Source organism: Rhamphochromis sp. 'chilingali', assembly GCF_963969265.1.
Source record: "Rhamphochromis sp. 'chilingali' genome assembly, chromosome: 10".
NCBI classification, from domain to species: domain Eukaryota; kingdom Metazoa; phylum Chordata; class Actinopteri; order Cichliformes; family Cichlidae; genus Rhamphochromis; species Rhamphochromis sp. 'chilingali'.
Window position 1 is genome coordinate 8,306,510 of NC_137937.1, and position 12,690 is coordinate 8,319,199.

Sequence of the window (12,690 nt, forward strand, 5' to 3'; positions counted from 1 at the left end):
CCGTCAAAAGGAGTTTTCAACTACAGATACACAACTGGCCCAGCGCTTCACCTGAAGCATAGACGTAAAATCTTCTGGCTTCCTTCTTTCTTTGGCAAATGCACTTTTTCATTATTAATGACCATTATTATGATTTATACATATGTTCATATTTTTAATGAAAGAGGTCATGAGTTTCAGATGCAAGTTAGAAGATTTGAAGCTCTACAGTCTGATATACAGCAACTGTAAATCTTCAAATGCAGCACTGCTGGAATCAAATCGACAAAAACAAAATGCAAACACTTCACCTTTTCAAATGCAAAACTGCCATCTCGATTCAAAAGTTTACTTTGTTGTGGCACTTCCCTTTTTTCTTACTGTCGTCAACATGACCCAAACACGTCACCATGCATTAGACCCTAACTGTGCTAAAATAGAAGCCAAATACACTCTATCTCCAGGAGGCAACAGGCCAAGTGCTGTATTCTGCATTCACCACACAATAACAAAATTAATATTTGATTCGGATTGGTACAGCAACTTTCTGTCTCCTGCAACAGCCTGAAGAACACAATAGTTCTCCTGTTTCCCATAGGCAGTTAGGGCTACTTTAAATAGCACTCCGCAGCAGCAGCACAGCGAGCACTATGCCCTGCAGGAAACAGAGTCTGAGTTAAGAGTTGCAAAAGAAAAGTTGACTCAAAGTCAAGGAAAGCAAGCTTAGGACGAGGCAAAGTTAGGACAAAGTAACACTGTCAGAAAAATGTAAAAAAAACAAACAAACAAAAAAAACATTTCGTTTTCGTTTTTGAGATTTTACCTCAGCAAACTGATGCACAACAACAGGAAATCAATAACATGCTTAATTGACTCAAGGTCTCAAACTGTTTTCTTTCAGCCTCTCAAAGAATGAAAGTCAGCTGGCCAGTCTTTGATAATATTGCCTGGATGGTAGTGTTCATATGAGTCCCTTCAACTCCTGTTACTGCAGATGTCCTGTAGCGGCAGGCTAGCCATCAGACTCACTGGTCTTGAAACTCAGTTTGACAGTGAGTGAGCGGTGGCATCTGCAGAGAGATAGAGGTCCACTACCTGATGATGCTCAGGCAGGAGGAAACCAACTGGCTGCCTTCCTCAATTTGACCTTGAGTTGACTGATTGGGGCATCGCCAGTTTCAGCGCGTCGGGTTAAAGGACAGGTACAGATGTGTTTACATAGATTTACTACATTTTTTATTTTATCTTGTCAGAAACTCCTTAAAACTCACTTGCAAGAACATTAAAGTGGACGTGAGATGGTATTTGGCATACTGCAGACAAATTTTGTGGTTTCTTTAGTCCATCTCTCTATTTTGGTAGTTACTAGCCAGCTCCAAAGCTAGCCACCAAAATATCAAAATAATAGGGCTTTACTGAGATTATTCAATAATCCTATTGATAGAATATCATTAATTAGTGGGCTTCCATGTCAGGAACTATATTAACCATTAGAAACAAAGGGCAATTCAGTTTGTGAACAGTAAGGTTAATGAAGGGAAAATTTGGGGGATTTATTTGGATACAATACTTGGCTTTGATTACCAATCTAACACCAGTCCTAAATTTATTTTGCAGTAGTTAGTTGTATCACTTTGCAATACTTAAATACAAAATGAGAGATTAGAGACTTATTTGTAACTTTAAAATGCTTTGTAGCTTTTCAGTAATGGCTTTTCTTGTTTACTGCAACTGTGCTGTCAAAGTTTGAATTCAGCAATGATCTCTTGGGGTTAAAATGTTAGGTAGTGTGGATGAATACCCCTTAAAGTATGAGCTGTGGAAAATCTCAAAGTTCAGTTTCTCTTTTGGTTATATCTGTATTTCTAGGTTTGCATTCAACTGAGGCTAAATGAAAGAACAAACAACTGGGTGAACTCAGGTGTATGTCAGTGTGGAGCTGCAGGGCTCAGGTGGATAGATTTTCCAAGTGTCTCTGGGGGCAGTGCCTAAACAGCACAAATCTTGTCATTAGCTCCAATAGAGTAGTATAGTATATCAGGGTCATGTGACTCTCACCTCATAATGGGCGACCCGCTGGGACTCGGAAATGAGCTGAGCGCTGCACACTTTGCAGTAGCTGTCTGTGAAAAGCCCTTGGTCCACCTCTGTTGACTTCATCTGGAGAAGGAGAAAATGAGTTTACTGACTGGAGTTCCGTTTTTGGCAGGTGTTTTTAAGAACTGCACACATAATGCTGACTGTTTTTGAAAGAAAAAGCCCATTTCAGACAGGATGAGTCAAAAGAAGTTAGGGAAAATGTTTTTTTATTTAAACGGCAAGTCCGAATCAAACTGGACCTCTCTGACTAACAGTTTTGACAAAATGACATAATATGTCCACTGTACATTCACACAAACACAGAAAGCTGTCTGATTTCCATTGGTACTATCAGGCAGCCTTGTTTTGTAGGTCTACAGGGAGCTGTGACAAACCAACCAAGATGTAATAGAGCAAGTAAACAACAAACTCATATTTTCAACACAGTTAATCAATATTTTATTAACTTAGTGACAGATGCTGAGCAGCTTTTGCAAGCAATGAGTCAGAAAAACTATACAAAATATCCCACTTAAGACATGAAGCTAAAATGTTATTTGTTAATGAATAAATAACAAGAGATCAAAGACGAGCTGTTCCTGGGAATTCATTAAAGTATAAAATTGAACTCCAGGCTGTGTGTTGTTGGAGAAAAAAATGTATTCTAGGTGACATGGCTGCAAAAACCTTTTATTTTCATAGCTGAGCCCTCTCTGCTTTCTATTACTAATTCAGCCTAGTTTACAACAGAAGCTCGCATTTCATATTTGGAAGCAGTCAGGCTTAACTCATCCTCATTTACAAAGGTGCAGCTTCATTTGGAGCCACGGGACAGAGGGAACTTAGGAGGAACGTATCTCAAACTTGTTTCAATTTACAAATTTGATAGCTAATAGCTCTGTGCTATTAGCAAAAGTAGGAAAATTGTAACAAGTTTTAAGAAGTCTTAAAGATTGGATGCATTGGATGCAGTTTCCCATCCGGGTGGGGATTTTGCAGTACAGGATTCTCTGTAGTGCAAAATCATAAGTCCTTCAGTCACCTGAGGTAATAACTGGTCTTCCCTCTCCGGCTGGATCCCATTCATGCTGAGAGGATGAAGGTTCTTTGCTAGTTTTCTGGTAATGTCCACTGTTATCTCTTTGTTGGTCTTACACACATTCAGCTCAAGATTGTCAAGCAATACTAAGATGCATTAATAACAAGAAGATGCATCTTGGTATTGGTTTTAGATTCAAAATCTCTACTCAAGGAATCATTGCACAGCATATGATCATCAAAGTTTTAATCCTCCTCAAATCACTTAGTAGGGCCATGGTGAGGATGAGTTTGGTCTTAAAAACTGCACCAGGTGTCCTCTGGTTTGTCAAGCACAAGCAGGAAACACAAATATTCTGACAGAGAGCTGGAAAATGCCAAGGCAAAGGGCTCATTAGAGACTTGTCAATCTCAAGGCAGACAAACCTTAAATTATACCCTACTTTAACATTTGTTTTTTGTTAAGGAGATAACATTCTATAAAAAAAATTAGTGTCACAGTGAACAGAAAAATGCTCTTAAGCAGCAACAGAGTACGCAAAAAGAGACTGAGCTCACAAATCAGAAGTAAGATCACTGTCTCAAAGTCATCATTAAATTCACCCCTGTTGGCCATAATGTTTTAGACCTAGAGGTTTCCTCTGCCTTTTACATCCAGTCTGTGTGGTTTTACAAGCTTCCCATAAGTGTACTCTTTAATATTCACAGAGAGTACCACTTAGCTTGTGGTAATGTATAATTTGCATGGCTTATTTGGGGTCGGATTTTACATTTTCATTGGCAGAAAGATGAAAAAAAATCTTTTTCCTTGTTATTACTAATTGATAGTTCATCATGCCAACAAACCAAGTGGCTAAATTTACATCCACTGGCCAGAGAATATCTACTTAGAACATAAAAAATTATATTGACTGATACAGCAAAAGAAAGAGACACACAGAAATTTGGTGGTCGTCTTTAGGCAAGGTAGGAGGATGGAAATTTATTGACAAAATGATTTTACACTAATTCTGTTTCTAGACCTGAATCTTTGTTTATTGCCCTAATGATTCATGATAAATTTTGTGTGTGGAAAAGAAATTCAGCCTACAGTAGTTTCAGCATCAGAGAAAATGTTGGATTCTTGGAATATGAAGCACCAGCAACAGAACAGAAGAATAAACTTGCATGTTATTCAAGTATGAAATATTTGCACTATCATTCAATTCAGTTTAATTCAGTTTTATCTATACAGCACCAAACAGTCACAACAACAGTCGCCTTAAGGTGCTTTATATTGTAAGGTAGGCCCTACACTACCCTACCCTCTGGCAGCAAAGACATTATGGTCAGACTGAGAAAACAGGGGCAAAACATGTCAGGAGTGTATGTGTCTGCAGATAAACAGCAAGAGAAGAAGAGAAACATAAATAAGTCAGCACTGCCACTCTCTTCCAAAGTCTTGTAATCAGTCGAGAGCACCGTCACTTCTAGTTCAGATTCTAGAGGACAAACAACATAAATAAGCATCTTTGAGAGCTCTATCAGCCTGTGCCAGTTGGAGCCACTCACTATTTTAGCAAGGGTGCACAGATGTGCAAAATGAATAATTAATCTGCCTAAATTCTGTTAAGAAGCAGAGGCATCAGGGGTAACTTCTGCAGAAGCCTGGGAATGAAAGCAACTCTTATCTCTGACTTCATTTTCCATAGTTAGAAGGAGGTCTCAGTTCTATTTCTGCCATTGTAAAGTCTGCATATTCATCTTAGTTTGGACTAAATGGCCAAAACCCTACAATGTGGAGTAAACAGAGAAATAAGTAAATATTTTTTCTGTTATCTCTCTCCACAATGCATAATCCCGCGAGACACGAAAAATCATTCAGCTGGATTTATTGTTAGGATGTGAGCTCTGACCCTATATTTTGTCTGCATTTAAGGTCAGCAATGGTGGGAGTTTACTGTAAAAATCTCAACACCGCCTAATAAATAACAGTAAAACAAGGCCTCTTAAAAAGTTATTTGTTGTTAGTGGTTTTGATTTTGGGTAATGCTGTATTGACCTATTTCACTAAGAAGCGAGACCCCTTGTAACACCTTCGTTAGGCTTTTTTCCTCTTTTGTCCTGTTCTCTGAAACTCTGAAACCACCCTTGTGCATCTTCTGTTTGCCATTAGACAAACATTAGATTCATGTACTTTAAATCTGTATCTCATTGTGAGTCAGAGGTGTACCCAGACAATTTACATAACTAGAATTTGGCTAATTTGCCAAATTGTTCCCTCAAAACCTCATAATGTCCACAAAGTGGCTAGTGAATCACTTAGGGGTTAGGTTTAGGTAGCATTTTATGTATGATTCTACTTATGCGTAAGAAGGATTCTGAAAAAATACAAAACATTGCTTTTCAAGTCCAGTCTCTTACATGTATCCTTACCCTCAATCGGTCAAATGGTTGCCCCTCCCTGAGCCTTTTTAGTTAGTTTTTCCTTCCCACTGTCGCCAGGTGCTTGCTCATAGGGGGTCATCTGATTGTTGGGGTTTTCTCTGGGGTTTATAAGCACCTTGAGGTGACTATTGTTGTGATTGGGCGCTATATAATTGGATTTAACTGAACTGAATTTCGACCTAACAGATCTTCTGTTATAAGATTGGGTTTGGTTTGGGTCTGTCAGAAAATAGATGGAAGGGATAGCATTAAACCAAACCATAAGTCTACTTCCAACCCTTCAAAGGTCACCAACTCTGTGTTTCATACTTGATATTCTCAGTTATAGCCCAAAGAGTACACCTATGCTAATAGTTCCAGTCAAAAGCTTGTTAAGCCCTGTGTACATATACAACTATGTGTTATATAGCTAATGGTCGGCCATTAGTAGAGAGTTCAAGCTCTACCAACTACATTCACACTCCGATGGATGCATCGGAGAGCAACTTGGGGTTAGTATCTTGGCCAAGGATACTTGACATGCAGACTGGAGGAGCCAGGGATCGAACCGCCAACCTTCCGATCAGTAGGTGACCTGTTCTACCTCCTGAGTTACAGCCACCCCTGTGCTAACGTGGTGCCAAGTAAGCTGAAGAGGTCCTGAGAAATAAAGCCCCTTGTTGTTAGGTCTGAACCTAGTGGTCAGCTCATGTTTCATTCCTGTAAAGATTAACTTAATGAGAAGTGGTGGATGGGCAAAAATAGAAAAAAAATAATTATTTTTTACCTGAGAAGAGAACTTGTTCGTGAGTGTGTCTATCACACAAAGGCACAAGAGAGAAAGCAGGAAACGTCCTGCTGAGTATTAAGCACAGCGCTCCAAAGAGCAACAGCTTCTCACCAAATTAACATGTGCCTCTCCTTGGTGTTCAATTCATTAAGCTAATGGATTTTACTGTCAGATACATTGCTATAATTGCAAGAGGTTGACTCTCTTCTAAATGAGAAAAATATTAATTTTTACCCCGTGTAATTGGATAAGGGGAGGCATCGCACTTGTAAACCAACAGGGGGTCCTTTACACAATTCAATCATCAATATCTGATCAGAGCAGCTGTTGTTAACAACATTACAGGCAAGCTCTCTCAGCACAGCTCCGTGAGCTCATTACGGAAGTTATGTTGCCACTCTGTCCCTTGTTTCTCCTTCACCAGAGAAGTCAGAAGAAACAAACCAGCACATTTCACACCAATGATCAAATTAGCAGAAAGCCAGCTTTCCTGCTTACCGACCTTCTTTGACTACGACAAAGTGTTAGCACATCAACGGAGGCAAGCTCCGTAGAGCTGGAAAAGTGAGGCTGGGGATAGAAAAAAAGAAAAAAGCTGACGAAACAGAGGGAGAGAAAGAGTTCAGAGATGAAAAGAAGGTTACAGTGGCGAGTGCCCAGCAGATGCTGCTGCTAAAAAGGTCAGTTGTAAATCGTTATGGAGTGTGTTAAGCTGGGAAGCTGGATGAATGCCCATGCAGATGAGCTGTACTCGTGCTGGCCTTAGTGGCAGATGACCCTTTGGCTAAGAATAGTTCAGATAACAAATAATGATAACCAGCTAAATGGGCACTGCTGCTGTCACAACATAAAAATTCCAGCTTTGATCCCAATGTCAGGTAGGAAACATTTTAATACACAATTCTATCGCCTTGTCATTGCCTATCATATGAACAGACATTCTGACTTGACTATCAGAATGTCCCAGGCCTATTCTTTGGACGGGTTAGGCCTGTATTGGTTACACTGTGAATGAAAATAAAAGTGCATGAACAGGAAACACAACACGGAAAGACCTCTGGAGAGTGCACACACCCAGAAAATATCCAGTTCTCTGCCAGCTTTTAATTAGATCTTAAATTATTTTTTGTAGGCCACATGAGAATGTCAGTGAGTACGGGACAAATGCTTCTTTTGATCAGACGCTGCCAATAGGTTAAAAATGAGCTGTCTGAACAGCATGGCATTACTCTGTTACACTTGTATCAGTACTACATTTTATCCTCAGTGGACTTTTCTCTTTTTCTGAATCAATGCCAACATACCAGGAACTGCAGATGAACGTCATGAAATCCCCAAAGTTATCTGAGTATTGATTTTGGGCTAATCTGTTCAGGTAGAAAACTAAAGACGAAAAATCACAATTAGAAATGTACACAACAAATGTATGCGGCAAATTTTATAGCAACTCAGAGCTGTTGCGATAACCCACTGAAATCCAAAAATACAGTGGGAATGTGTTCCTAGACAGACAGTGGATCAAACAACACCTGAGACTTTTTTGTTTGCTATCAAACTTGAATATCTATATCAGTGACTTTTTTTATGACAATCAATTCTTGAAAGACTCTTAGAAGTCAGGAGGTCAGAAAAATTATTAGTTAATCATTCACTGACATTCATTGTTGGAATGAATTTATCAGATTTCAATAAAAGATTGATCGGAATTGGACAGAAGTGAGAGCAAATGGAAGTTGCAGGTTTTGAAGGTTTAAGAACATGTAATGTAAGTTAATATGTCACACATGTTAAACCAGCCTTCAACACTAGCCCTGCTCAATAATGCATCATCACACTGGAGACTAGCTGATAACAACAACTGGGGTACGTTGTTTGATTGTCTGGTTCGGAATAATATCAGTAAATCTTAGATTACACTGAGCAATCATGTCTTAGAAGTAAAGCCACATAAATACCAAATGTGTTGTCTCATCCTTAACTAAGTGATTTTAGAATTCCACTGTATTCACATGGGGCGATTCTGCACTTCCCACACACAGGCCTCAAATTCCTCCAGTGAGGAGCTTTAGTGACTAGCTGCCCCAGATTGTTTCCCCCATCCTTGAACTGTCAGAGAGATGTAACACACAGCAGAGTGCTTTAAAAAGAGAGAAGAGGCATTTAAAAAGCTGTAGCTGATATCAGCTTTCAACAGTATCACTGTGTTTCTCTGTGTCCTGCAGACGTACTAAGTCTTGCTACATTTGTGGCATACCAAATACACAAATAATACACAAAAACAGAGTTCCGACACAAAGAGACTTTATTTCAGTGTGCAGCCATGTTATACTAATACTATATACTAAACACTAAAGTCATATATGTATTATGTATTTTCTTTCTTTTTCTCTTTTTGTGACTTTATCAGTCTCTCTAATAGTTGAGTGAATTTCTGCCCCTTTTTTCTTTAACATTGCTTCAGTTCATCAAAGTTTGTGACGATTCCTTTATGCAATGCTCTCTTAATATTTTAAGGAAGCATTTTAATCGAGTTGAGGTCCAGCTCATTTGTACCATTTGAACTTTCTAAATAGGAAGGAGAGGATTGTTTACCATTAAGTCAACCACAGTTTGAGTTGTCCTCAGATGGATAAAAAGATTTACATATAAAAATGCTAAAATGAGTTGCCAGACTTATTTGGGCAGACATTATTATTCTTGTATACTGTCTACTTATATTTGTGTTGGATTTTTTGATACATACCAGGTTAAACGTTAACAGCCAAAATGACAGTCAGCAAGTCAAATAACATTAATAAAAACAAAAATCATCATCATCATCATCATCAATGTTGTCTCAACCAGACTGTAAAACTTTACTGTAAAAATGGAGCAAAGCTTTTTTTTGCTTTTTTTTCTCCAACTCTAAAAATGGCAAACACGACAAAACTATGGAAACATATTTGGGAAGCAATATGATGATATCACAAAATGAAGCCATTAAAAATTAAAGGTACTATAAGTAAAATTTCATCACTAGATTTCAGTACATTGCAGATTGATATCAGTACAATTCTTATTTCTTACCCCTCCCATTTCAAGTGCATCCCAGCTACAGTAGCCACTCCAGGACAAACAACTTTGGCTTCTACTCATATGTAGTGAGTAGATGCTGTCAGTCTTCTGTTTACTTCAGCTCAGCTATGTTGACAGCTTAGCTCAGCTCGGGTGTTCACATCTATTTACTTTAGAGGAGATTGTAAAACTCTGTAAAAGGAGACTGATATGATTCGATGAGACTGTGTAGCGCACTTCTGACCGACTACAGCGATACTGAGGTGAGTTGTTGAGAATATCCTAAACTTTTCTTATAAGCGCTGTTGTTAATTGCTGCTAGCTGACGTTAGTGGAATTTTAAAGTTGATTAAGTTGTAATCAATTATTTCTGTTTAATTATTTCTGTTTATGTGAATTTGTTGTTTTAAATACACATCAATTAATATATATTTATTAGTGCAAAAATGACTTACAATACCTTTAAGTTTGCATTTGCAAAGGCTGAAATACAACACCAACAAGGCTACAATCTAGGAAACATTCCAGTGAACTGCAGTCATCCTAAAACCCGCACAGTCCATTTGGTCTTTACTGAATTTTTGGCTTGCAAGTTCAATTCAAATTCATAACATTAACTGTCCTATTATTAACTGCACAAGAAGTGCTGGTCATTAGCTGCTAGCTTACTGTGTAAAGTCGTCATGGGTCTGTAGCTCTGTCCACCGTTTTAGGGAACATAGTTTGCTTTAAAGTAAGTTAATTATTATTACTTTATTATTATACCATTAAGAATAAACAATGAGGATTCTGGATCAGCACCATGACGCAAACTTGTGGTATAGTATATACAGTACTCTGGAGAAGGTATAAAATGTCACTGCATGTGCATGTGTGTGTGTTTTATGTGTATAGATTTTTTTGTTACATTCTTACACTACCACGACAACCCCGCTCTTTTGCCCTACTAATGTTCTGGTTTCAGTTTATTTCCCACAGTTTTTTTAACCTCTTGCCTTATGATTCCAAGCGCTGTCACCAATCTTTGTATTTTTTTATTATTATCTCATAACACGTCTTTAATCAGCTACCATCTTTCCTATGGATTTTTTAAATGTCTACCGTCTCAGATCACACAGCCCTGTCCTCTAACACCACCAGGAGCAGCAGCAACCCCTCAACAGAACATTGTACCCCTTCAGTTAAAAACACGGGCTACATTTGGTTTGTGTTGTCCACACCTGATGACAGTGATACAGTATGATGTGATTTCATATTAGATTTTTGATGAATGTGGGTTGTTGTTATTCAGCCTGTTTCTATGTGCCCCTTTTTAACTTTGAGCACCCGCCCCTTCAAACATCTCTGCACAGCCCTGGCATCAGCCAACATTACAAAGAGGAAAAGGTAGAATCTTTGTCATGTTTTAGCTTTTATTTCTATTTATAAGTGCACACGTTTTGTCATCATATATAAAGACTGACTTTAATGGTGTTTGTACAGGGTTTTTTTCAGATGTAGAGTAAAAGTTAACTGATGTCAAAGGAAATAACATTTCTTTGATTCAGTAAGTATATGTGACAGTACTCAACATTTACTCTTTTTTTCTTTAAATCAGTAATAAACAGACTTGGCTACTGTGAGACTCATGCTGGAGACACTGTCTGGAACAGATATACAGATGCCCCATAAATTTCACACTTTTCTAAGTTCCTCCTGTCTTATGCCATACCTTTGGCTTTACGTTTGGTGAGAGGTCATTCTGCTGTCATGCCCTTTCTGACTTTTCGTTAAATCTTGCCTTTGGATTTCTGCTGCTAACAAGAAATTAGCAACTTTAAGTACAGCTCCTGCTTCCACAAATTGCTGATTTAGATGCTTTCACTCACTCTTTCTATTGACTTGTTATTTGGGATTATTCTTCAAGGCTCCTAAAACAAGGAATTCAGCGGCTGCTTTTGTTTTTGAACATTTCTTTTTAAATCTCACAGTCCACCAGTGATTTCTCTTTTACTTGATGTTTTAATTTGTCAAGGGCAGTGTCGTGGATGAGAGAAGGAGGACCCAAACGCTGGACTCACAGGCAGGTAGGTGAAGGTGGATGTTTATTGCCGAAGGAGTGAGCAAACAGTACAGAGGGAGGAAACGGCTGGCTGGCTGACTGAACGAACAAAGGACTGACTGACTGGACATACAGACGATATTGACATCAGACATACATCATTAACATCAATGACACGACAGAGAACTGGTGAAACCGAGGAACTTAAATACACAGGTTGAATGATGACAATGATTGGAAACAGGTGAGTACAGGGCTGAACATAATCTGACTAATGACACGGGAGACAAGCTGACACGGGAAAAGACAGGAAGTGAGAACATTAATGTGGCGAACCAAACTGAACATGAACAAACTGAAATCACTGGGTCAACGACCCAGGAACCCTGACAGTACCCCCCCCTTCAAAGGCCGGCACCCGACGGCCAAAAGAGAAAGAAAAAAAAACCCAGAACAGGGTGGGCGGAGGGGGCCCAGGACGGAGGGACGGAGTCCACACCAAGACAGTTCAGGTGGGCGCCCCCGTGGCCCGTGGCCGAGACGAGACAGTTCAGGTGGCCGACCGTGCGGACGGCAACGGCGACAGCACTGGTCCGGGGGCCGACCGCGTGGAAAGCAACGGCGGTGACGTGGGCACAGTTCGGGGGGCCGGCCGTGCGGAAGGCGACGGCGGCCACTCAGGCGAAGGCGGTCGGGGGGCCGGCCGTGCGGAAGGCGACGGCGGCCACTCAGGCGAAGGCGGTCGGGGGGCCGGCCGTGCGGAAGGCGACGGCGGCCACTCAGGCGAAGAGGGTCCGGGGGCCGGCCGTGCGGAAGGCGACGGCGGCCACTCAGGCGAAGAGGGTCCGGGGGCCGGCCGTGCGGAAGGCGACGGCGGCCACTCAGGCGAAGAGGGTCCGGGGGCCGGCCGTGCGGAAGGCGACGGCGGCCACTCAGGCGAAGAGGGTCCGGGGGCCGGCCGTGCGGAAGGCGACGGCGGCCACTCAGGCGAAGAGGGTCTGCGGGCCGCCCACGACGGCGATGGCGCCCGGCCAGTGGCCCAGCCAGCGGTCTAGAAAATGGTCGTTCAGCTCCAGACCCAAACGAGGCTGGGCCAGGCGAGGCTGAAGGCACGGAGGCTGGGCCAGGCGAGGCTGAAGGCACTGAGGCTGAAGGCACTGAGGCTGAAGGCTCTGAGGCTGAAGGCTCTGAGGCTGAAGGCTCTGAGGCTGAAGGCTCTGAGGCTGAAGGCTCTGAGGCTGAAGGCTCTGAGGCTGAAGGCTCTGAGGCTGAAGGCTCTGAGGCTGAAGGCTCTGAGGCTGAA

General features: G+C 40.9%; 1 protein-coding gene across 1 annotated transcript in view; it reads right to left on the reverse strand.

Moving 5' to 3' along the window:
• The window catches only part of zmat4a (zinc finger, matrin-type 4a), a gene marked incomplete at its 5' end in the record, with an annotated part of 152,025 nt that overhangs the window by 119,708 nt on the left and 19,627 nt on the right, over positions 1–12,690 (reverse strand). The window contains 1 exon segment of the mRNA XM_080894520.1: positions 2,038–2,139. Coding sequence (XP_080750646.1) covers positions 2,038–2,139 — 102 coding nt within the window.